The sequence below is a fragment of the Scomber japonicus genome, chromosome 18 (genome assembly GCF_027409825.1).
Source record: "Scomber japonicus isolate fScoJap1 chromosome 18, fScoJap1.pri, whole genome shotgun sequence".
NCBI classification, from domain to species: Eukaryota; Metazoa; Chordata; class Actinopteri; order Scombriformes; family Scombridae; genus Scomber; species Scomber japonicus.
In genome coordinates, this window is record NC_070595.1 from 15,539,566 (window position 1) to 15,564,982 (window position 25,417).

Sequence of the window (25,417 nt, forward strand, 5' to 3'; positions counted from 1 at the left end):
TAAAATGCTGAACAATCTTTAATCATCAAGAGTAATGATGCAAAATGTGCAGAAAAACCACCATACAAATGCTGCAAAGAAATACAAAAAACATCATCAAAGAGCTGAAAAAATACCCCAACAAGGTAAAGATTGTCAGCGTCAGCCATTGTAAAAATTATACACAAAAGAGAATTTAACTATTTGTCTATATTTGGTCATAGCTTTATTCTTGAGTGGGAGTGATCATTTATGAGCTACAATATGTATTAAAAATATTTGCCAAAAAACAATCAATTTGTGAGGAAACAAATCCCTTTTGATAATAAAAAGTAATCTTGTGCATTAAAGCTATTTTGAGTTTGGTAAATCAGGTCAGGTTAAAATCAAATAAAATGCAAATGTAATTCTACTGAACTCCAGATTATTAGATGCCATGAAGTAAAAAGAAATTGCCTGGAATACCAAAAATGAGTGTGTATGTACTGGAAGACTACTGCTTTTTATATTGCACTCTTGCCAAAATATTTGGTCATTAAAAGCCATTGTATAAGCCAAGCAGCAGTACACTTAAATTTAATTTCCTTTGGCCTATAGCCTTCTTTGGTCTTTTACAGTGTGGTGCTGAAGTGTGTTTGACATCTAGCTAGTTGAAACTGTAATATTAGAAAATGAAAAATGCCAGAATGTGATTGTGTTTCAAGATAAATAGATCAAGAGTTGCTGGCTAACACAACACATACTGTGCTGATGAATTAAAAAAAAAAAAACCTAACTAGTTATTAGGTCTATGCAGTCAGACCTGGTGCCGGATTCACAGATTTCTGTCTCCAAAACATTCATATTATTGAATTTATAGTATTGATAGTAAGATTTTGAAAAGAAGCATGTGACAACTGACTTCAGCTGTTAAATGGTTCAGGTTATATGTTTGAGTCTTGCAAGCCTCTGCAGTCCAATCTCAAAATACTCAGAATGTAGAGCAAAGTTCGATGTGAAGTCTGAAATGGAAAGTGATAGCTGGAAAAGGGATTTTGTGGTTAATACCACCACTGCAGGATGAGGTTTCTAGCTTGAGTCTCAGTGTAGCAGAAGAGAATGCAGCCATTTTTTTCCCAGATATGTGAGTTTGAGGGTGGAAATATCGAGATTATCCATTGCTTTTGAGTTACCTGCCTGATATTGGATAAAAAACATTCAAATCGGCTGAATGATGGAGGTTTTTCGATGTCAGCGATTAATCCCTCGTTTTTCACAGAGCGGTGCTCTCTGTCCGGATCTGAGGGACTAGGGGCGGGTCTTCAGTGGCAGCGGGCTCTTGACCAGCAGAGCTCTCCTCTTGTTGGTCCACAATCACCTCAGGGATGAGGGCTCGTCCAATCCCCTTAATGACCAGGCCTCCATCTATTACAGGACAAGTAGGGTCAGCAAACACATCAGCTGAGAAATGTCTCAAGATATCAAAGTCAACCATAATCTCACACACAGACTTTTTCAAACCAACCTCACACCCTCTCACACACCCACACACACACCCACACACTGTCTCTGTCTCTCTCACACACACACACTGTCTCTCACACACACACACACACACACACACACACACACACACACACACACACACAGTAAGACATAATAAGACACCAAGGATTGCTCTAATTAATAACTCAAGTCAATATGGCATTTATAGTACCAGGTGAGTGTTTTCGAGGTGGATGCAGTTGGAGAGTATCCTTGGTGTGTTAATCTTTACAATTTTTCAACATGGATCTGTTCAAGAAGTGCAAGAGAACGCGCAGAATAACAGCACACTGCCAGTTTAAAGTTAGTTTAGTATGTTTAGTCGCATGTTAGTTATCACAGAAAACAGCCAGCTAAAAAGCCATCCAACCTCACCATCAGGGATGGTGCAACAATCACAAGCATGTTAGTTTTGTTGAGCAGCAGTTAAAATGCAAGTCAAACGCACAAATACATACTATCATACATTATTCATGTATCCAGTATGTGTAGGGCAACAATAACAAACATGGCTGCATTCTTTGTTTCCCCCACACAGATACACACACACACATGCAGTGGACACAGAGGCAACGCATCAGCCAAACAGATCCTTACCATTACCTGCCTTGCAAAGCTCATCTTACAGGCAGGCCGGCAGCTCAGACATCTGCAATATTTACACACATCCTGTCATGCTTCAGATCACCACAGTCATATTTAGTGTGTGAGGCACTAAGAAACAGTGAAACCAAAAGCCCACAAGCTAAATAAAGTAATGCCCTGACAGGAAGCTGAAGTCACTCAATTATGAATGCGGTATCAGTAGATCAGCAGGGGATTTCAGTCGCTCTACACAAAGCAAATTATGTTTGACATTTAAGATGTGTTCTTCTTGATCCAACTTCATTATTCACAGTGTTTTATAACATATGTAATTACAAAAACTTTTTATTAAAATACCTGCTAGCTGCATAAACAGAAGACTCCTTTTTGACTGTCTTTCTTAGATGAGTGTACCATAACAAGTTGTGTATTTGGAGTTTGATGAGTTTCCACAGGAATAATGTGATCATACAGTACACAAGCACACACATACTGTCTAGTAGGGCTTCTTGCAGCAATATTTTTGTGGGGTTCAAGTACACTGAAATGTTATTATCCTTCCTTCATTCAAGCTGCTTGGCACATTCTTATTTTCTTAAAAAAAGGACGGGTTCACAATGTTTCAGATCTGCCTTAAAACAACAGTCAGTCAGTTGCCTGTATGAACAATGAAACAGGTTCGGTTCACTGTAACCATTCCCCCTGTTCCTACCGACCGTGAGAAGATACCCTCCAAGTGCTCTTACAATGTGATTGATAGGTAACAAAATTCACAGTCCTCGATTTGATTTTTTTTTTAAAAGTATAACGGGCACGCAGGTGGTCGAGTGGTTAGAGCACATGCCACGTACGCAGCCGACCCTGGTTCAAATCCCGGCCGGAGGTCCTTTGCTGCATGTTACACCCCCCTCTCTCTCCCATGTTTGTCTGTCAACTATTGAAATAAAAGGTGTCTATGCCAAGAAAAAAAAAAAAAAAGTAATAATGATAAAACGTTTATTTGAAGATAATAGGAGGCTTCAGCCATCTGTGGAAGTCAAATAAAGAGGATATCTTCCACAGGTACAATCTTTTTAGTAAAAAAAGATATCCCCTTCATGGACAGTGTAACCCTGTTTAGTTGCAGTAGAAGAATCTTAATAAAAAGAGGGAAATTAGCATTAAAAAGACAGTAGCCTTTAAAGATATTGACTTAATTTGACTAATTTCGGGAGCTGATACATTTTTGCATGGAGGGAGGGCTGTGGACTTTGTCCCCCACCCCCATTCATTGAAGGTCAAGTCAATGAGTCAGGGGTGCAAGACAGACATGTAATAGATGTTGTGTGTACAGAATAGAACAAGAAACACAAATTCGAGAAATACAGTATGGAAGTTTTTCTCTTGATGGTCAGTACGAATAGGAGGAATGACTACATTAAGTGTTCATTTGGGCACTATTATTTTAGGACTGACTTGAAAAATTGCGAACCTTTAAATCTAACTTAAACCACACTTTGCTATCCACAACAATGTATTACTATAAAAAGTATTTGAAAAGGGATCTGTGAGGCAGAGGTGTCATGCATTTTACCTGTTATGATCTTGGAAGCGGAGCTGCAGATGCCGTTACCATTATCATTTGCTGCAGGTTGTGGGGGAGGTGGCATGCTGGGTCGGGGCCGTGGCTTGGGAGCTGGCCTAGCGGGGCGAGGGAGAGATCCATAGTGGGAGGCAGGCAGCGGGGTGGAATGCGGTCCATCATGAGGTGGAGTGCCTGGAGGGGTTGGAGTGCTGGGGGGAGAGGGCTCTGACTCCCCCTGAGACTGCTGGGCTTGAGGAGGCTGCGGGGGTGGGTGGCTCGGGGCGTGGATGGGGTTCTCTTTGACAGTGTAACGTCGAGGAGTGATGGGCGGGTGATGAGAGGACCCGGGTATCTGGGTACCAAGCTGGGATGCGAATGGGCTGGCCTGTTTGGGCGGGGCTGGGGCTTGCTTTTTGGTGCCTTCGGAGGGATTTTAACAATTATTACATGATATTATCAATATCAGTGATGCCAAGGACAAGGGTGAAATGAACATTTTCTCACCTCTGCGGGCCATATGTGGACTGGGCCCCCTGGACCCACCCTGAGAGTGTGAGGTTCCAACTGTAAGATTGGCTGAACCGTTCCTCTGGGGAGGCGGGGTGGACATGAGCTCACGGGCTGGGCTGCAGAAATACAACAGATCCAAATGTTCAACTGTGATTTACATTCAAAGACCAAGTGCTACATCAGTGCAAGAGCTCATGCATGACACAAACAACTAATTACATTGGAGGAGGGAGGTTATCATATGAGGAATGATTCATTAAAAAAAACAAAACAATATAAAGAGTATTGCAAGAGGATGCAAAATCAGAACACAAGTTTGTTCAAAAGGCTGAATTGAGGTTGGTAATGTGTTGCATGCAAGATCAAAAGATGCCACAAAGTAGTCAAACACCAGACAGACACACTGACAGCTGGGCAGGAAGGAAGGCAAGTATATGTTTTTAAGACAGTCTATGTTTGGTCAATCATCACAACAAGCAGGGGGATGATAAAGGTCGCCTGTAAACAAAGCATCACATGATTTTTATTGCAATACATTCTTAATTTGTTAGCATGAAGCCAAATTTATGATATTATAGACATTGATCTTCATATTTTATGGCTTTATACAAACAACCAATCAAAACACAGGACAAACATAAAGGGCGGGCGAGCTCCGGATTGGTTGATTGGCTGCGAGCAGGCGGTGGAGGATTGTTGCTACCTCAGCTCGCTCCTTACCTGCTCTCCTCTGCGCTGAGCTGGGCTACAATCTGAGGTTGCACTGTGGCTACATGGACCCCACCACCCAGACCACCAATGCCAGCAGCACCACCAGCACCACTCAGGCCAGGCTGCTCAGCCTCTGTAGCTGGGGGCAGAGCCTGGGGCTGGGGCTCAGGCAGGGTAGCTTCCAGAGGGGGCAGTGGGGGTTGGAAGGTGGGTGAGGTTAGCTGTGGCTGCTTTCTATTTACAGTGCTGGCCCTACGTGGGGTGGGCTCCGGCAGTTTGTTAACAGTGCTAGGGAGGGGGGGAGAGGGGAGAGAGTTCAGGAAGGCAAACCACACTGTCTGACAGAGTGAAAGAGACCGAGACAAAGAGAAAAAGAGACAGACAGAGAGAGAGATGGTGCGAGAGGCAGACAGATACTCACTTCCTGAGTTAAATGAAACCAAGTCAGAAAGAAGAACCCAAAAAAGGACATAAAACTGCATGACAGTAACCTTTTTAAATAGAACACTTTGAAATGCAACACCATCGCAGGGACAGAAGAGACAGATGCCACACCATACAAAATGCAATAGAGGAAGCCCACACAAAACATAAAACCAGCAACCTACAGGGTGACCTAAGCTTTAATTGGAAATAAAGGAGATAACACAAGAGTACACAAGAATAACAGTAAACAGTAAAGAGAATATAACTCTAGACAAGAAGTTATATCCCAACAACATTGCAAAATATTCAAAATGTCTCCCGCTTCATTTTTTAAACATGCTCGGTACCATCCTAGAGGAAAACATACTGTAAGTGATTAGTTTGTGCTGAAATTACGTAAACATGACAAAAATCTGTTATAAAAATCACACGAAACATCATTCCCTTTTTTTACTTATCAGCGAGTGGATTCATGGGAACTACATTGGACTATTGCACAGCTTTGAAGTCTGGACTGGGCAGATCTTCAGTGGGCGTTTCAGTGACTGTGATGGACTCGTTGGCCACTACATAGAGGGCCGACACTGCTGGGCCCCGTGACTCCTGCCTGCTCAATGTCTTGGGACGTGACGGGAGGGTGAGGGGCAGGCTGAGGCTGAGGTTGGGCCGGGACAGGTACCTGTCTTTACGGGGGGTGTGACTCTCCCCGTCCTGCCCCACCAGGCTGCCAGGGCGTTTCCTGTCCAGGTTGGGTTCAGGCTCCGGGGTTGCAGGGTGAGAGGGCAAGGCAAACATGCCCGACACGTTGAAATCCACATCTGGAAGCAAGAAAGTGGTAGAGAAGAGACTGATGAAGATTTTGCTAATGATAATGATATTCTAATGCTTGCATTTAATTTACAGAGCTAAATATCATCAGTGCAACAGAGTTCAGGAGCTTTCAATAACATTATTTGAACTTCAACAGCAGAAAAGTTTTGCCCATTTAATTGTAGATGTAATGAACATTTTATGGCCAACGTGGATGAGAAACCACTAAAGTGCCCAGGAAGTAAAATTGAATATCTACAAATCCATGACAACTGAGCAAACTTAATCTGATGATGAAGGTCAAGTTATACGTTTGTTTTTTGTAGTGTTGAATATTGTAATTTACTTTGTTTCCTTTTCGTTTGGTGTGGACTATGTTCTTATCAAGGACTTAGCAATTTTTGTTTTTACATTTAGCAACTCCTACATTTCCCAAAATGCACTCTGACAACTAGAGGACAAACATCTAGTTACTGCAATTGGTTAATGATTTTACACATAGTTGTTGGAGAAAGCAATGGTGGCACATCCCTACAGTACAGATGAGATCAAAAGGATTTTCTGCTTCTAAACTCTGCTGTAGCAGTACTCAATACATTCAGAAAAAATGCCACATACTATTTGGGCCGGGTCACATACTATACTTTTGTTTTACTTTATTTTCTCTTTTTTCCTTTTAGGCAATACATACAGAAGTGTTATTGCAAATACACCAAACAGAGGTGTTTTACCTTCAGGGAAGAACCAATCAGCATGCTGGATAATGGGCTCGATGATGGCGACCACATGGATAGATGTAGCTGCTGCCATCTCAGCCAGCGTCCTGAATACAACCACAGATGGACAGATCATTAAGGGAAGGACGGCTTGATTAACCTCAGCTTCACTTCGTACTCAGATAGATAACAGAAATATGAAGTGAAGAGTGTAAAAGGTTCTCACCCCTCAGTCTTTGCCCAGAGCAGGTTGGGTCCCAGGACTATGGCGATGTTGCTGGGAGTCATCTTATTAACGTCGCTGTCCTGAGCCAGTTTGGCCAGAAACTTCACCAGATACCTGCAACAGTAAAGGGATGCTTTACAATCCCCAAGCATCCACAGCTGTTTTTCATCACAGGCTGACTGATCTTTTAAGCAGAGCTTGTGATCCGTTACAGCAAAGAGACATTCTTAATATGGACACAAGTTATGAGCAGCAAATTATCTTATTGGATTGTTGCATTTGAAACATTTTTAGATGTAAAAGAATCTAATATTTCATAATAAAAAAACTGAAATTAGAGCAAACTCAGAAAACTGTTTTAATGTTCTTGTGACAGTCCTTGTTTTTTCACTTCTATTTTATCACTTTTGATCTCTCAGACTCTCCAGGTTGGTAATCATTATTTTAAGCAGAAGTGACTGCTCTCATAAAGTTAAGGAATGACTTCTAGTAAGACAGGTTTCTGTTTTTCAACTTGTTAAAATCTGCTGTGTCAGTTTTGAAAGTGGAAACAGAACAGAAATTAGCACACATTCACTTCTGTTTCTTAGAAACTCAGTCTAACACCATGTGGCTATGTATTAATAATATCATTGTCGATCGATCCTACTATCTACACAGCCTGCGTACCGGCTTACACCTCCTGTGTAGACACACAGATGAAGCACTTACTGCTCTCGCTCTGCTAAACGTGCTGTTTCTGTGGTAACAATATGATGTATTGCATCATCTGAGTGCCTTATACAACATATGTTGAAAACAATAGAAGATGCTCTTACCTGAAGTTGGCTTTGTGGGTCTTTGGCAAACCGTCACATACCACCCATAAGGCCTGAAGCCTCTTGTCAGAGTCAGAAACACTGAAACCACACACACACACACACACACACACACACACAAAATATTTCCCTGTTACATAAGTACCAGAGTATCTAAAGCAGCCTTTAAGCACACACTGCTTCAGGTGTGTGTTTAATGCTTATTAGCACTGACTGAGTGTGTGTGTGTGTGTGTGTGTGTGTGTGTGTGTGTGTGTGTGTGTGTGTGTGTGTGTGTGTGTGTGTGTGTATGTGTGTGTGTGTGTGTGTGTGTGTGTGTGTGTGTGTGTGTGTGTGTCATCTTACTTTGAGGCATTTGTCCACTCATCATAACGGCTAAAAGTCATTAGAGGTTCAGGAAGTTCTCTGAGGTATGACTTCAGGGCTCCTGAGTGCAAAAAAAACACACAAGAGAAAAGCTATGAGAAAATGAACTGGACCAGATGGTTTCAATTTTTGTGGATTTGTAGAAGAGGTTGTACCAGCGACAGCATGGGGATCAGAGTAGAACTCTTCTAGCTGTGAGGTGGAACAATCCAGCGCCGCCTTCAGCTTTTTCAGTTTTGAAGCTCCAGCAGCTATTCTGAAGAGGCCCTGTGAGAAGCATGCAGAGAAAATAGCTTAACGTTGTTGTGTTTTTTTCAACAGGTAAAGGTGACTGGTTTCCATGGTTGGTAACAGGAAAGGAGAAGTTAAGTGCCCCATCCACCCAAGTCAAGAGAGGAATTGTTTTCATCACCAATAGAGATGTGGGTCTTTCAGAATGAGTAGCAGACAGAGTTTTGTTTCCGTTTATCAAAATGTCTTAAATCATGCTCCTTGGGGAGTCCAAGCATAAGGCTACATTTGAAGAGTGTAATGGTGAACATTCTAATGGATAGCAGATGCCTCCACACACATACAGAGCTTATTCCTGTGGCCCCAATGCTAACCTTGGTCCTGACCCACATCTCCTTCCAGAGGAGCAGTCAAGTTTTATGGTTGCAATTTATGCCCTAATCCTGATCAATTAGGCTTCAACTCTGCCCTATTTTACCAAAGTTTCTCATTGTCTCCCTCTCTCCCCCACTCTATCAGCACACCCGTACCTCCTCCTTCATGCCGGTCTCCAGCAGCATCATGACACAGGCCTCTATAGGTAGGGCGATCTCACGGCTACTTCTCTTCAGGTGCTCCTCCAGGAGCGTGCCAAACGCCGGCTTCTCCATCCAGGAGTCTAGGAGACAGGTACATAAGTTTTTGAGCTAATCTTAGTCAACTATTCTGCACTTCATGGACAGAAACTGGTGTGATAAGTTGTGATTTTAGTCATTTTCTTTTGTGTGAAATTGTCTGTGGCACAGTATGTATGTCACTAAGATGTTAGTAATTCACTTATCAGGATCAGAGAAAAAGCAAATGTGGGATTAGGGGAACTCTGAAACAAATGAGAAATCCTGATTTAATAGAGTCTGGGAAAAAAGTGTGCGCTTTTATGATAGAATATTATAATTTCACACATATTTAAAAGTTTAAAACTGAATTATGCAACTTCCTTTCCAACTGCGACTGCGATAAAGGCACAAAATCTGGACTCTGTGAAATCATTCCATTGTGCTAGATCTGTTTTATTTGCTTTATTAGCACAATTAACCGGAACAGGTGAAAACCAACAAGGTAAGATAAGCTTGTTTGGGCTTGGACACAGATGGATTTCAGCTCTACAACTATATTGGAGTTTAATGAGTAGGTAAAAAGTGAGACGAAAGGTTACATTTTCTTATCTTGTTTACAGATTTAATGAATGTCTGATTTATGCCTTGCTGTTTACCTTGCTGTGAATGGATATTGGGTATAGCCCCCTCCAAAGCTGCCAGAGACCTCCTGTGGTAGTCTGCCTGGGCCTCTAATAACTGTAATACATGAACATAAATCACATACACAAACCATTGGCATACAGGGAAGCAGGTAGTCGTTCTGTGTCATCAAATATTGCTGTTATAGTGGAATATTTGCATCACATTTCCATGTTCAGTTAAGCCACTCACCATGACATAATACTGTGCATACTCTCCCTCTTTGGAGGAATAGTTGTACAAGTCTGCAGAGAGCTGGTCCTGTGGGTTGAAAAAAATATGTTTCTATGATTGCAATCCTAAACTTTCTGCTGCACCTTACAAAGCATTTTTTCTTTAAGACATAGGTGAACTCTGGATGACGAAGCAATAACCCTTTAGATTACATGATCCTAATAATGTGCATAGCTCTTGATGCATTCCTCTTACAATGCCTCCTTTGTTCAACCAGTTCATTAGATAAGATCCTGACCTGATGAAGAGGCCCTGGCTGGAATGTATAGCTATTCATTTTAACATGTCTACATTAAACACTGCACATACCGTGTAATTAGGACCACATTGTTCTGCTGTGTGATAGAATGTTATTTTATATTATAAATGTAATTTTAAGTGGTAAATTAAAAAGATTTGAATTGCCAGAGAAATTTAAATATAAACCTACCTTGCATATTTCTACTTTGTTGAGAGCCTCGTCCATCTCATCTTTGAGAGGGTCAACCTTAGCTGCCATGGCAGGGTTGCTGGACTTTGTTGCTTGGTACCACCTGCAGTTCAAGAAATGATTGCACACTTATGAGTGTATTTGATTTCACAAGTACAACTTTTTTTTTGTAATAACCCTGCATCACAGATGCAAACTTCAACCAAAGTCAACCATGAAAAAAAGGAGGGCAAGTCGGCAATTAATAAATAACTCAAATCTATTGAAGACATTACAGCCCACAACATTACACAACTGTGACTATAAACAAGTGTACCTCGTCTTGGCCGAGTCATAGTCCAGAACCAGTTTGGCAAGTTGCTTCCTCTGTTTTAGTATATTTGGAATATCCACCTGTGAGATAAACAGTGGGGATCACAGCATGAGTAAACATAGTCAAAATCAGCACTGGGAATGACTTTCCCATGAGAAAGTTTTCTCATAATGTGAATTATGCAGAATTGTAATATAACACAAAAAGATGCCATAGGCCATGGAGACTTTGGCACAATTATAAGATTAAACACACGGTATGACTGTACAAGTTTACTGCATATAAACAAGAAGAAGGGTTCATTTAAAAAATAGCCTTCTTAGCCACAAAAAATACAAATTTCCAATGGACAGTATGAAGTGTCTGGCCAGTGTCTGCGTTTTACCTCTGCCAGCTGGTTGAGAGGTTCCAAGATGTCTCTCTCAATCTGCACTTCATGCTGCATCAGTTCGCTGGCTAACAGGTTCTCTGCCTCTCCACACACGTCCATCATCTTACTGTTCACACACAACACAAACACACATGCACACATGCATGCAGGAGTGTATATGAATACGACAGCCAATGCTCCATTCCTCACAGGGAGAAAAATGATCATCTAAAAAGGTCCTGTTTGGACTATACGCCTTCCTTTCAATCCAAAAATGATTTTTAATATATGTCCTTAAATGCTTCTGAAACTGGTTTTGCATGTAATAAGATCTTGTGGTTAAGTTTTCCATCTCACCCGATCAGACTCTCATCCCCCAGCTGACTGCCTCCCTCTTGCATTGCCTGAGACAGCATCGTCAGGGGCAGCTTTTTCTGAGGAGGGGCAAACATAAGCAGACCAGTAAATTAGGCTTAGCATGCAATGTAGTTACTGGGATAGAACTAGAGCAAAGAACTTTCCCTCATATATCAGCTTGTCTCTTTTATCTTGGCATGTTTGCCTTTGTGATTTGGATTTGCCTTAACTGAACAAACAGCCTAAAAACAACTTTGTGATGAGCATCCAGTCAATTCAATATTTTCTAAAGGAGCATTGCTTATTGCTTCTTTTATCATACTGGAGGGCATGTCAAGCGTGTACTTAAACAATTTCAGTCACTATAAAAGTGTGAAAAAGTAGCATGAAACAGTCATTTCCCACCAGATTTGTTTTTCCCTCTATTTGTGTGTGTTTGTGTGGCTGGGATAGTAACAGAGATGCTGGCAGGTTGCCAGTGCTGAATATTTCTCTCCTGAGTCTCTCTCATATCTATGTGTTACATAAGAGGAGATGTTATGTGCTCACAGCACAAGATAACGTGGCCTTGCTAATGCTGACAATGATGTCAGTGAGTCATCCTTATTTAATTTCTGAATGAGTTACATTCTGTGGTGATAAGTTAAGATAAATAAGTTAACGAAAGCTCAAACTATGAAGGCGTGTTCAGAGTCGTGTGTTTCCACAAAGTCCAGCTGGTGAATGAAATGAGTGATAAGGAGAAATGATGTGATCTTACATGTCTCTTCTCAGTGTCTGTGCCCAGTTGACCCTGCAGACAGGACACCATCTTCTTGTGTGCGTTGTGTGACACTAAACGCACCAACTCCAACCGCCTCTCGATCTGCAAACACACAACACATGCGATACCATGTAAGAAAAATCGAAACAAACAAAACAGGCAAACAGCGAGCAGAGTTCAGTTGATTGATTTAAAACAGGATGAAGGAAACTTGTGTAGTGACGGTTTCATCGTCTGAGCACACATATTCCTGTTCAACAGAAACAGAACAGGTGAGAGCAACAAATCAAAATAAAGATGCTGCATGAGCCAACATCCATCTGAAAAACTTTCCATCCTGCTTTTGTTACTGAACGATGATGGAAGATGCTGTTTGTCTAGCTCGTGTTTCTGCCCGTCTCTCAGCATGGACTGTTACAACAGGCAGCACTGACAGCCAGATGGAGGGACTCATGGTAGGTAAGTAATACAGACTGATGGATTGTGGTCTTAACTGAGAACAGGAAACATTTGTCTCAACACATAAAAGACTCCATGCAGAGATAAGATCAAGGATGAACACATGAATCATTCTGACTGCAGGTCTGATGGTGGCCTGATCTAGTAGTTATACCTCATGTGCATGTATTATATGGAACTTCTTGTGGTTTTGCATAATGTTACCTCCTTAGCTACAAACTGTGTAGATTTTTAAACAGCATTATCCCATTCTTCTGGTTGATTTTTTAACCTTCCATGCAGCAAGTCTTTTAAATTCACTTTACTAATGTGAAACTATTCATTCGCCCCTTGTAGAGACTTTAAATATTCCTGACATATTAATCCTTCACAAATAATATTTTAGCTCTTTAACAAAGAATTCATCTTAGTCGCTAAAGTTACGTTATCACATGGTAATGCAGGTGAAGCCTTTAGTGCATTAAACAACAAGCATACATCCAAAATGTGAGAGTTGACTGCTGAAAAACACTGTATGCTAAAAAGCTGAAATTAATTTAAAAAACAAAAAGAAACAAAAAAACACTGACACTGGAGATTAATTCTTAACTTTGGAAATTGCAACTGACAGCATTTGATCAAAAGCTACAAAAACAGCTATTAAATGGACCTTTAGGTAGAACTTTTTTGTCAACCGCTGTTTCCAAGGTCTAAAATGAACTCTGAAAAATCAATTCTTAAGCCAACTGGGACAGGAAGTCCTTGATGTGCTCATAAAAAAATTTGAAATACAATTCAATGCCAACTGGGCTCACTCCATCTGCTGATCAAGACCAGGTGATATAACCAAAAGTTTCAAAACAGCTAATAAAAGAACCTTGATGTGATTGTTCAGACAAGTACATTTTGTTTTGGCTTGCGTCAAAAAGCAACCAACTCTGTGACCTCGAATGTCAGAGTGTCCTTGAATGCCACTTACCTTGCGAGGCAGCTGGATTCACGAGATCACGCAAGGCCTCATGTTAGGCACTTGTGTCCGGACCAATCAGCGTCCTATGAGGATTCTCTTGTGATCTTGCGAATCCAGCCAACACAAGGTAGGACAGTGATAGACAGATGGTTCATCCAATCACCTGCTAAGTCATTTTTGAAAGTACTTGCCCTTTTCCAAACAAGGTCGACTTCTCATATGGTTCTGTGTTACAATCCATCTGGAGCATCAGGTTACGAATGCACCACTAGAGACACTTTTCTAAACAGTTCCTGCTCCCAGATGCACAAACATGTGGTGATAACATATCTCTGACCCAAAAAACGTGAGTGACTAAAAACTGACATATTTTGGGAAACGGTCTTCAGTAAAGATTTATAGATAATCTGCAGTCCTAATAACCAAAGTGTAGCAAATTAAAGTCACTGTTCAAATTGGGTTTTGTGCTGTGGCTGAAGTTTACTGGTAGCGGGATCCAAGATTAGAAGGTAGACGCACAGTCTGATTTTAACGCCCTACAAGCTGCCTGTCATCTAAGTATACACTTCCTCTTCCTGTTTCGGTGTAAACATCCAGCTGTGTTACTACATCTGAGTGCCCCTCATTTGCTGTCTGATCCCCATCTAAGTGTTCTTCCCTTATCCCTCCCTTTTATCCTTACTAATTTGCTATTTACAGCATGCAAGTCTGTGCTCTTCCCTCTCCTCTCTCTTTCCTGCAGCTGTTGCTCCATGCCAGACCACAGCTGGACTTGGCTCACTCGCCTGGATCCAATTGATTCGCTCACAATTCAGCTGATCCCTAGCTCTGATTAATGCATGGAAGTCTAGGTCTATCTAGTGACGGCTCGATTGGATCCAGACTTCCAACACTTGCTGCCAAGAAGCAAAGACAGAGGCCTGACTGCAGTGTGGGCGGTACAGCAGACTGGATGCACTGAGTGATCGCATTGTCGCTGATTGAAAGTGTTTTCAGTGAGTGTAAACTGAAAGACCCCAGAGAGTATAAATATCATATCTTTGATATCAAATTGCAGTCTGTTTTGTACAATTCACATTTGAAATGTCAGAGTTTAAACATCCTTTTTTAAGTGGTTTGCTTCTCTTGACCCACATTGTTATGTAATTGAGATATAATTTAACCACAGTTCACACTTATGTATAACTATTGTCACAGAAGTAAGCATCAGATTTTTCATTACATCCTTTAATTGTGCAAACAGACTAATGTTTCAACACTACTCTGTCTTCATCAGACATGAGGCAAACCCCACAGTCTACCGCCTAAACCAGGTGTACAATCGTCATTGGATAATTGATTGAACAGGGTTTCGAATCTACTGGATAATGAATCAAAAGGTGGAAGTTGCCATAGTCAGTGTCCAAGTGCCACACAAACAAAAACACCATGTTAGAAACAAAAAAAACTCGACAAAGACAAAGTCAAGTGTGATAAATTAGAGGAAACATGGCTAATTCAGTTCTTCATTAATGCCAAAGGGCTCCACTGTGTTCAGAGAGAGAGAGTCCAATATGCCTCTCTGCATGGCAATGAGTTGATGATGTTACCACCTCTAAGAATTTCTAACATTTTTTCTATCCCGCAGAACTGTACAGATTCTGCAGAGCTGTGGTTAACCTGTACATAATGTAGAGCAAGTGCATCATTCCAACTTTGTGTACTTAGACTTTCTCACTTTCAGATATGTGAATCTGTGATGTGTGAGTTTGTCTGACATGAACCAGACCATAGGGATATTTGAGCATATACACAATGTGTGTGCTGCTACAGTGAATGAAGGATTTAATGGAGGATTGTTTAACAGTACATGGATGTGTAAAGTAAGTTTTTGTCAGAGTTAGAAGATTGTTCACCGTGGCCACAGTGGAAAAAACCTGTAGGTTGATTAGGCAGCTTGGTGGTTTTCTAGTGTCAGAATGAAGCTGTCTGTCAGCTTTAGTTTTCTTAACTAACAGGCATTCCCTCTATGTATACACTTTAGGGCCCTCTAATAGGCAGAAGAGATATATGATGTAGGGCAACCCCTATGCTGGAAATGCTCTTTCATTTCAACAGCTTTAGACTGGAAATCTGTAATAGTACTTCAGTTTCTAAGTAATCTCAAGAATTGACCATTAGGAATGTTGAAAATGATTTGTTTTGGATGGTTACTCTCATATTTTAGAAGAGTACTACTGTTGTTCCCCTTGTAAAATGTTTGGTCTAGAAAGTAGACAAAGGTTTCATGATGTTCTACAGTGAAAGAGAGATAGTTAGTAGTAGATAGATAGCATCATTAAATATTGTGATTTAATCAGTGTGCTCCGGTCCCTTTTGTCCTCTGGGAATATGATTAGTAATGTTGGTGTTTAATCTTGTTCCTTTCTGATATTTTTCTGGTTGATTATTAATCTTCCAGGCAGCCAGTGGTTTACATTCACTTTAGTATTGTGTGTATAAATACACACTTGAGACATACCTGAGATAGTTAAGCATTCACAATATCATAAAGATCACCAAGTACGTTTTTTGTTGTTGTTTTTTTAAATTAGATGCTTATCTCTGTAACTTAAATGTAAACTGGAGCTAAATTTAACAATGAGTGTCAATAGGAGATTATTTCTGTGTAAGTTTGCCATTATGAAAATGAAAACTCATCTTCTGTACATTCCTGTTGATGGAATAAAAATGTTCTGATGATTATTTCAGGCATTAACATCATCAACCTTTAATTAGTCAGTTTCACTTCTCAAGAAGCCTAAATTACTTTTCTGAGATGTGGCCTCTCAGGGTGAAACTCAATTAAGGAAACTCACACCAACAAACTGAAGTCATAGAGTTGTAGGGAGAAAAAAAACTTGCTAATCATAGGCACAGACAAGCACACACACTGACAATTAACAGAACACAAACTATCCCTTCCACCCACTTTTCCAGTTAAGGAGCTGTCCAAAGGTTTACAGGCCAGTTACTACCATCTTTTTTTTCTTCCAGATAGCAATGAATGCAGCGAACAGGAGGAGCAGACGACCTCTGACCTGCCACGGAAGAAATTATGGAACAAACCTAGTGAGTCACAGAGGAACCAAACGGGTGGATACCGTTTTGTTTTCTGGCTTGGAGCTGCTTTTGGCTGACTGGATAGCTGGTTGACTGACGGGCTGGCTGGCTGGCTGGCTGACAGATTACTAACTGGCTGACCTTGTTGGCAGTTTAGCTGAGTTCTGCTGGTTAGCTGATGACAGAGCAGGATTTAAACAGAAACAGAATTGAAATATAGCAATGATCCAGATTGTCATGTTTCCTGAAAAACAAGCAGTTGGACATTTTGGGAAATATGCTCATTCTCTTTACTTGTTGAAAGTTAGATAAGAGGATAGATGGAGCTGTCTGTCACTTAATTCAATATGAAGCCTGTTAGTTTAGCATAGCATAAAAATGGAGCTAGGGGGAAACAGCTGGCCTGCTTAGCTAAACAAAATCAGCCTAGCAGCACCTCTAGAGCTAACAAATGAGCATGTTATTTGTTTAAGCCGTACAAAAACCGAAGTGTAAAAATGACCATTTGCTGTTTTATGGGGTTTATGTGCCAGACTCTTTCTTGGCCGGGGCTATAGTAACTTCTTGCAGTAAACTTTGGCACACAGTAAACACAGGCTACTGTCCCGGCCAAGAAATATTCAAGCACATGAAACCACAATGTGTCGTTTTTACACTCCAATTTTGTTAATTACAAACAAGATATAGTGAGTTCATTAGTGAGCTTTGGAGGTGATGGTAGGTGGATTTTGTTACTTTAGGGCCAGGCGTACAGTTTTCCCCTGTTTTGAGTCTTTATGCTAAGCTAACTCTACTTTCATTTACCATACAGATGTGACAAGGGTATCAATGTTCTCATCTAACTCTTTACTACAAAGTGTCAGACTGAGCTGATGTTCTCACTGACAGTAAAAACCCACTATTGAATTTTCTGTTTGGCTCAACAGCTGGTTACCTAGTGGATACCTGCTCAACATACAGTATCAGATATGGATATGCTTCATTATCCACAACAATAACAGTCTATTGTGTATCCTCGACTGTATTCAAATACAGAGATGGGACCAGTTCCAGCCTGACTTTCTCCCCAGTATGAGGCCAGGCAGGCAGGGATACAATTCAGCCTGACAGCCTCCTCAACTCTCTCACTGAGGCAGGACGTGTCCAAACAAGATAAATACCTTAGCCAATGCAAAAGCACTATGGAAAAATGAAAAAGAGCTACTACGACACCATGGAAATCATAGTGTCAAATTTCATGTTGGACAGCTTAGAGCAGGGGGTGTGGGGGCGTGCTGGTGGGGGGAAACAGGACAAAACGGGAGAGGAAAAGTGATTCTTTCTCTGCTCATGTTTTTCAGAGAAAAACTTTCCCAGCTTGTGTGATTAAATTAAAATGCCAGTACTGATTCACTGGACTATGCCGGTAAACTGTGAGCCACACATGTTACAGAGATGACTATAATCAGGTAGCAAATCTGAAAAATGAACCATGTGGTGAACATGTTCTGGTAAAACACGGATTCTGACAGCCAACTTGGAGCTCAAGCTGTTTTGCCAAAAGACCTCCAAGCCGCTTCCACTATGCTGATCGCCTGACAATCACATTCCTCGCTGAGAGCTGGAGCTAAAGGAATGTCTAACACAGCACAAAGCTCCTGTCGTTCAGGACATGGACCAAAGACGAGAGAAAGCATTCTCTGGAAGGGTTGGGTCAGTCTGAGCTCTGTGCTTTTGGGACAATGGAAAAAAATATATATATGCCTAAATGTAACTATTACCACTGTTAAAGCAAAAGCCAAGCCTCGACTGTTTGTCTTGATTACAGCAAAACTGTCAACATATATTAGTTAAAATTTATGACATATTTAATTTTTTCACTGCCAAGTGTTTGTGTTGTGCGTTACAGTGTGTGCGACCCACACAGTGTTCATAGGTCACTGCTGCATGTCATAAAACTTTGACTTCTATGACTGAATGAGGGTTGAACAGAGCTTTTAACTTCACCTTTACTTTCCTTCCACAAAAGCTCCTTTCTTCTGCGAAAATGCTCTGTCTTCTTGGTTTCTCTCCTATTTATTCACCCTCTTTTCCAAGTAGTGATCTCACAGTTTCACTAGCCAGACTACTCCCATCCCCCAACACACACACACACACACACACACACACACACTCAATGCACAGCGCATATCCATTATGATTTCAAGATAACAGAACATTGCCAGGGTTTGCCTTGAGTGGAAAACCTTGAGCCACTTTTTCTACAGTTGCCAAACCCCTGAGCTGGCGAGTCATTACTGAATGAAAGACTCCCAAGAGTAACTTTTTAATGCCAACAGTTGTACTCCAAAACTGCAGGGGGACTTGGCATCAAGAGCTGCTAAAGCATGATGGCTTTAACAGAGCCTATAAGGAGAACTTGTAAGTCCTTTGATTACTTCCGAATTTTACTCTTCCAGAAATCAACTTTTATAAGAGCAGTTTTAGCACGGAGATACAGTGGTGTAAAATAAGGTGGCAGATACTGAATCACACAGTTACAACAACCTGTAAACATGTTGTGCCAGCTCTTACAGGCACAGCTGTAGCTGCTAGAGGTGCAACTATCCAGTCAGCTCATTCATTCAGTATGATATATTTGTGATATCATCATAGTTTCATGCAACACATTCTAGTATAGTTTCTTTCTTTTTTTAAATTTTGTGTTTTTTACATTAAAAATCAATCTGATTGTTTTGCCAGTAGATCCCTACTGGCCTAAAAGTAAATAGAAGGATAAATATGTCTAAAAGAGAATGTCCTCAAGGAAACAAAGCAACCTGTTTGAACGTGTTGAACTAATATCCCTGTTAAATTGCCACAAATATATCTGACGTGATTAATACTGTTGTTCAGTCACATTTTACAAGGTGAAGTGATATTTAGTAATGCAAAGAAAATTCACAAAAGATGCTATTATGCCTCACCAGGCAGAACAAATACAAGAAGAAAGCAAATACCATTACAACCCCAAACCTGGTACAACTGCTTATGCTTTTTTTTTTTTAAACTGATGTCCATGATGCATGTCATCATAGAATGATAAATTATGATGCATCTTAACACCCCAGGCAGTGGTTGACCATTTAACCCCAGAATAGCATCAGCAGTTTGAAGGCAGTAAACACCATACCAACACTATTGACATGGCAGTTTAAAACTGAGTTCCAGTTTTCATAGCTTGAAATGTTTCATTGTTTCAGCAGACTTTCAGACTGTATGAAGCACACAAACTGTTGATGCAAACAAAGAGTAATAAAGAAGAATGTCATATTCACCTGGAGGAGGTCATCACTCAGCACCTCTGTTTTCTCAGCTCTGTTGAGAGAATCACAAATAATCAAAGACTGAAAATTGAGAAAAAACACTTAAAAACATAGATTCATAACCACAGCGCATTTACTGTACCATGTCCTGTCTTGCTTACACTAAACAGAGTATCTCCAGTATTGGAGAACACATCTGACACTCCTGCTGTGTGCTACATGTGTGAAAGTGCACCTCCAGAAAATGTACAGATCTGATTCTCCAGTCATGTCCGGAGTTCATATATAAAACAGTAATATAGGAAATGCATTTGACTTTGAATTCAATGCTTCATGATCACACAGTATTTGTCTTATTTGCTTAATCTTTTGCATTTGAAAAGTACAGCTCCATGACATACTGTGTTTTCTTATATATCAAATGCAACACTTTATCTCAGTGAAACAAGAACTAACTTGCTGAACTCAGCTGTAAAAGATGAGACCAAACTAAAGTCTATCCTGCCCAACCTGTCTGTAGTTTGCACTGTGTGAGCCTGCAGCTACGTTACACATGGTTCAATCCACAATAAAAATGTAGTCACATGATATACTTGTTTGCAAAGTGAAATCACAATTTTTGAGATAGACACTAATGCACAAGCCCATCACCACATGTGCCTGTGGCTGTTTTCCATGATGGACCTGTCGGATTCCTCCATTCCTCCACCCTGTCCAAAGACACACTTCCTGTTGTGTCATCTCTACCTTGTTTGTTATGGCAACAGGGGGGGAAGGTGTGTGTATTTGTGCGAGAAGGACTGGGGGGGCGGGGCAAGTGGCTCATTGCTGCCTGAAATGCACCAAAACACACTGTAGCAGCATTTCTGGAAAATAGGATAGTGACATCACTCAAACAGAAGTGTAAGAAATATTAATATAATGTCATAAACACCTGACATAGGAAACTCACTCACGTCATTAAATGCTATTTCAAACTTCCAGTGCATTTCTTCCTCTTTCTTGAATTGAATCTTGCTGAGCTAGTGAGACCATCAAACAAGGTCATCACTAACCCCATCAATATCTCACAAATACACCAACTACACACCCGCATTACATGTACACACATAAATCCCTGCGGACCCCTTCCCTCCCTCCACCAGAGCAGACCTAGCACACACTATAGATTTACATCTCGCAGGGATCAATTAACCCTCTCCCACACAGGACTGATTACCTAATGCTATGTAAGACTCAGAAATAAGATCTTCACAAGCTCCACCCTCCACATAAAGGCTTTCCACTGTAATGACTGAGATGCTTCTCACTGTTAATCAAAACACAAGAAGACATTTTTAGAATAGTCGAGGTGACAGCAAAGATTTTTTCATTTTGGCACAAAGCTAGAAATCAGAAATTATTCAATAATCAATGATTTGACGTTCAGGTCTTCTGTTATAGGCCAGTCTAACATACTGCAAGTGCTGGGTACAGTCCAATAGCACCAATATTGGTATCAAATGTCTGGTTGTTTGCTCATTTTTTTATTAGATTTAATTCACGATTCTGCCAGATTTAAGACATCTTTATGAAGTCAGTTATTTGACTGCTTTAAAACTTAACATTTGCATCTGAACACTTAGATGTTTTTCAAAGTATTTAAAAAGGTATTGAAATAAGTATTGTATGGTATCTGTGCAAAAACTCAGGTTAGTGTAGGTATTAGGTATATTCAAATGATACCCTGCCTAAAATTTTTGTGGCAACTATTTTGATAATGAAGAAAAAATGCTAAAGGTTCAAGGGTTCCTGTTTCCCAAATGATAATATTTTCTGGTTTTCATACTCTGATTATAACAAACTGATTGTTTTTGTGTTTTGGACTATGGTCAAAACAAAACCATGTGCTCTTCTCTATTTACTGTGGCTTCCTGAATTCTCTCTTTTCATATTTAGTCACTGCTTTTCTTATTTATTCCTTTAACATACACTGCAGCAAGCAAAGGGTTAATCCAGGGTAAGAAGACTATCCTCACTAAAGTTTCAAAGTATAGAAAAAAGGGGTGTTTTCATGTGGTATCAACAGACACAGCTGTTAACACATAATAACACATCTGGCAAAAGGTAGAGATGTGCTGTATGTGACGGCACGAGATACAATCTAAAGCCTGAACACCTACACACTGATCCACATGATCGCATTACACATTAGGCTCCACTGGCTCGCCTCTGAAGGAAAAAACCTACAAGCACAACTTTTAGATTCCTATCAATATTGAATTAGCATTGATTTGAGTGGAGTAGAGGCTTGGACCCGAACAGCAGCTATTGTTCTAAGAATAGACTCCCACAATGCTGGAGCTGCGACCCTGAAAGAAAACTGAAGAAAACAGAACACAAAAAGCTAGAATAGAGTAGTAACTGTACGACATACTGTTATACCTCTATACATTGACTTTTAATTCATAGCAGTCAATCACAAACACAAGCCAACTGCTAAAACTTAAAAAATATAAAAAATATTTTCATTCCAGGTTAAAGTTTTGTTGTTTAAAAAAAAAAAGAAAAAACTCTTTCTATGCTTATCTGTCCTAAGTACTGTAGAGGAATGTAAGTATTCATAATCACTGTACCCTGCCAGCTCATTCCATGCTGTAACTACGTGTGAATCAAAATGCTTCCTCCTTATTAATCACATGTACATCAAACTGGCTTCCTCTTTTTACAAAAACACCCCTCTGTGGCTGCGAGACGTCCCCCAGCCCTCCACTGCGTCCCCGTCAACAACAACCATGGAAATGCTTACTCCACAAAAACTCTCTGTGCCTGGCCCTTCCTGAGCCAAACAGAGAACCACATCATTACAAACTGCCATAGGGGAGACAAATTCAGTGGTTTGTAAAATAGATAGGAGAAGTCTACCAGCTTAAGCTCTGTCCTTTCAAGTTTCACTGAGCCTGTTTGTATGGCAGGATGGCGTTTGACTGTTTGAAACAGTTTGTGGTAACAGCTTTTACCAGAGGATATGTGGCAGGTTTAACTGAATGCAGCGTAATCCACAGTGGGTGTGAGCTTGCAAACACTTCAGCCTCTCTGTACGCAAGCTGTCATTTTGCTCAGTTGAGTTTTACAGCTCTTACAAAATATATATAGAGGAGTATATGTGAGGAATCCAAGGCCAGTGGCAAAAGGCTTTTTGGTTAGAGAGTCATTTTGAAAGAAACATTAAGCGTCATCTACAGACGCCATTATTGTAGTAATAAGTGAAGACATCTTCTCAGTGGTAGCTGCTGATGGAGAGCAGGGGGCTGGAAACCCCTGAGGGAACGGAGATGAAAGGAGAGGAGGAAAAGGAGATGGTATAGATTGTGTGCTTGTGCGCAAACACTACTCTACAACTGCAGAAATAATATTGTATAGATACCTCTGGGCACTGCGGTCCCTACTGGAGTGAAAGGTGGAGATATTCCATTGGAGTCAATATTTTTCTGAGGCCCAATATATATATATAAGATATACGATATGCTGATGAGGAATCTAACGAAGAGCTGAAACAATGACTCAATTAGTCCATCAACAGAAATAAGCCATTCTCTCTTCTCAAATGGGAGGATTTGCTGCTTTTTTATAGCATAGGGGTTTATAGTTTGTAGGGTTTTGGAGTCTTGGTGTGATAAAACAAGACTTTTTTGACATTGACTAAGATTATGGCTACTACAATTAGTTAATTCACTGACTAAATCAATACATAAAACATGCTCGGCAACTATTTTGATAATTGATTCATCGTTTTGAGTCTTTTTCCCCCCCAGAAAACATTGTGAAAAGGTTCCAGCTTTATAAATGTAAATATGTTCTGGTTTCTTCAGTCCTCTGTGACAGTAAACTGAATATATTAGGGTTGTGGACTGGACATTTAGGTTGTATCTTGATAGTGTAACATTTTTTTCACCACTTTCTCACATTACATACATCCAATGACTAATGATTAATTGAGAAAATAATTGACAGACCAATCGATAATAAAAGTGATTGTTAGTCGCTGCCCTAATGAAGAATGAAGATTAATCATTATCAAAATGAATTGTTAGTTGCAATCCTAAATGTAGGCCTTAATGAAGTCACTAACGTACTACTGTAGACACACTATAAGTTAAACATTACAGTGACTTTATACACTGAACTCATCTGCCATCTCATTTACTGTTTCAAACTTTTTTTTTACTGGCCTACTTCAACTTCTGCTTCACATCACTAAACTGATGCTTCTTAAACTTAATGAACTATTATTTGCTAGAGAAAATCTTGGCCCAGCCCTTCTGACACCGCCCACAACAAAAAAGACAGATGACAATCGAGGGAAACACCAAAATGAAATATTATAAAATGTTACAATGTTGGCCAACCTAAATACATATATATAGGCTATATCAACTTGAAACAATGCATGCTGTTCAAATAAACACCCACCTTCCAACTGTCTGGTTGGCAAGCTGCCTCATGCGATTAAACTGTTTCTTCATGGTTCTTTTTTTTTCCTCCTCGGTGTCTCCTACAAGTCTGTAAAAGTTAGCGGCAGATCGGAGTGCTGTCGATCATCCACCACGGATCCAAAAGTTGCGCTACGTCGCAGCCATTGTGGCAGATAGGGCTGCGCTCCGACCACTTTAGTGCGCTACAACTGAATGGTTTTCCTGGTTAAACCCAGTAACAGCAGCCGTCACTCTTCCACTCCAGAAAGACGGTAGAGAAGTCAGTTGAATCGGCCTCTGTCAGTCCTCTGAATCCCCATTGTCATGAATACGTGAAGTCCTGTTAAACTGACTGGTTTGAGTGCAACCAGTGTGGTAGGAAGAAGGAAGTGCCTTTACTTCCCTACTGTATGCTGCATGGGCCAATGGTGACATGTGATACCTTTGCAGAAAAAAAGGAAAAGAAAAGCATTGACTCAGCTATTGGTCTGTCATGGTCACAGCAAAGTCACACAAGTTTTAGTCTGCACATGAAGCACAGCCTATAGAAAATATCGTATTACGGTGTATAATTGGGATGATTATTTATAAGATATTTAGGCCTATGGATTAATGTGGGAAGACTGTGAGTTAAATTACATAGACTATATTTAGCCAAAAACAATATTTGTAATAATGCAAATCAGGCCCAATAAATCACCGCTGCTGCTCTCTAACCGCATTCAACTCTCTAACTGCTGATGCAGGGCCAGTTTGGGCAACTTCAGAGAGGGTTAAATGTATCCAGGTAATCTGATCTCCAGACGGGTTGGTACGGTGGCCCTTAGGGGCCAAAACATAACAACATTCCACAAAACACAACATTCCACAAACCTACACTAAAAACCAAAGAGGTATAAAATGATCAAAAACAGTTACATAAAGATACATACGCATACACAGTATGTTCAAAATAAACCATTCCTCATTATGTAATCGAA

The 25,417-nt window shown here is 40.4% G+C and overlaps 1 protein-coding gene across 3 annotated transcripts; it reads right to left on the reverse strand.

Annotated features, from left to right (window-relative positions):
* Positions 1 to 24,793, reverse strand: arhgap17b (Rho GTPase activating protein 17b). Of its 3 annotated transcripts, XM_053337776.1 has the most exons (21): positions 24,436 to 24,793; positions 19,996 to 20,035; positions 12,208 to 12,312; positions 11,448 to 11,524; positions 11,106 to 11,217; positions 10,724 to 10,800; positions 10,408 to 10,510; positions 9,936 to 10,004; positions 9,719 to 9,800; positions 8,997 to 9,124; positions 8,391 to 8,502; positions 8,215 to 8,296; positions 7,870 to 7,950; positions 7,052 to 7,165; positions 6,841 to 6,932; positions 5,979 to 6,117; positions 4,883 to 5,161; positions 4,157 to 4,278; positions 3,662 to 4,072; positions 2,101 to 2,152; positions 1,254 to 1,383 (listed from the first exon to the last, which is right to left on the reverse strand). In XM_053337776.1, exons 1-20 carry the CDS (start codon positions 24,486 to 24,488, stop codon positions 2,145 to 2,147), a joined length of 2,286 nt encoding a protein of 761 aa, XP_053193751.1. In that variant the 5' UTR covers positions 24,489 to 24,793; the 3' UTR covers positions 1,254 to 1,383; positions 2,101 to 2,144. The 3 variants fall into 3 exon arrangements, with proteins under 3 accessions (XP_053193750.1, XP_053193752.1, XP_053193751.1); XM_053337775.1 differs by lacking the exon at positions 2,101 to 2,152 and having other exon boundaries at positions 1 to 1,383; XM_053337777.1 differs by lacking the exons at positions 2,101 to 2,152; positions 4,883 to 5,161 and having other exon boundaries at positions 1 to 1,383.
* Positions 24,794 to 25,417: the final 624 nt, after the last annotated feature.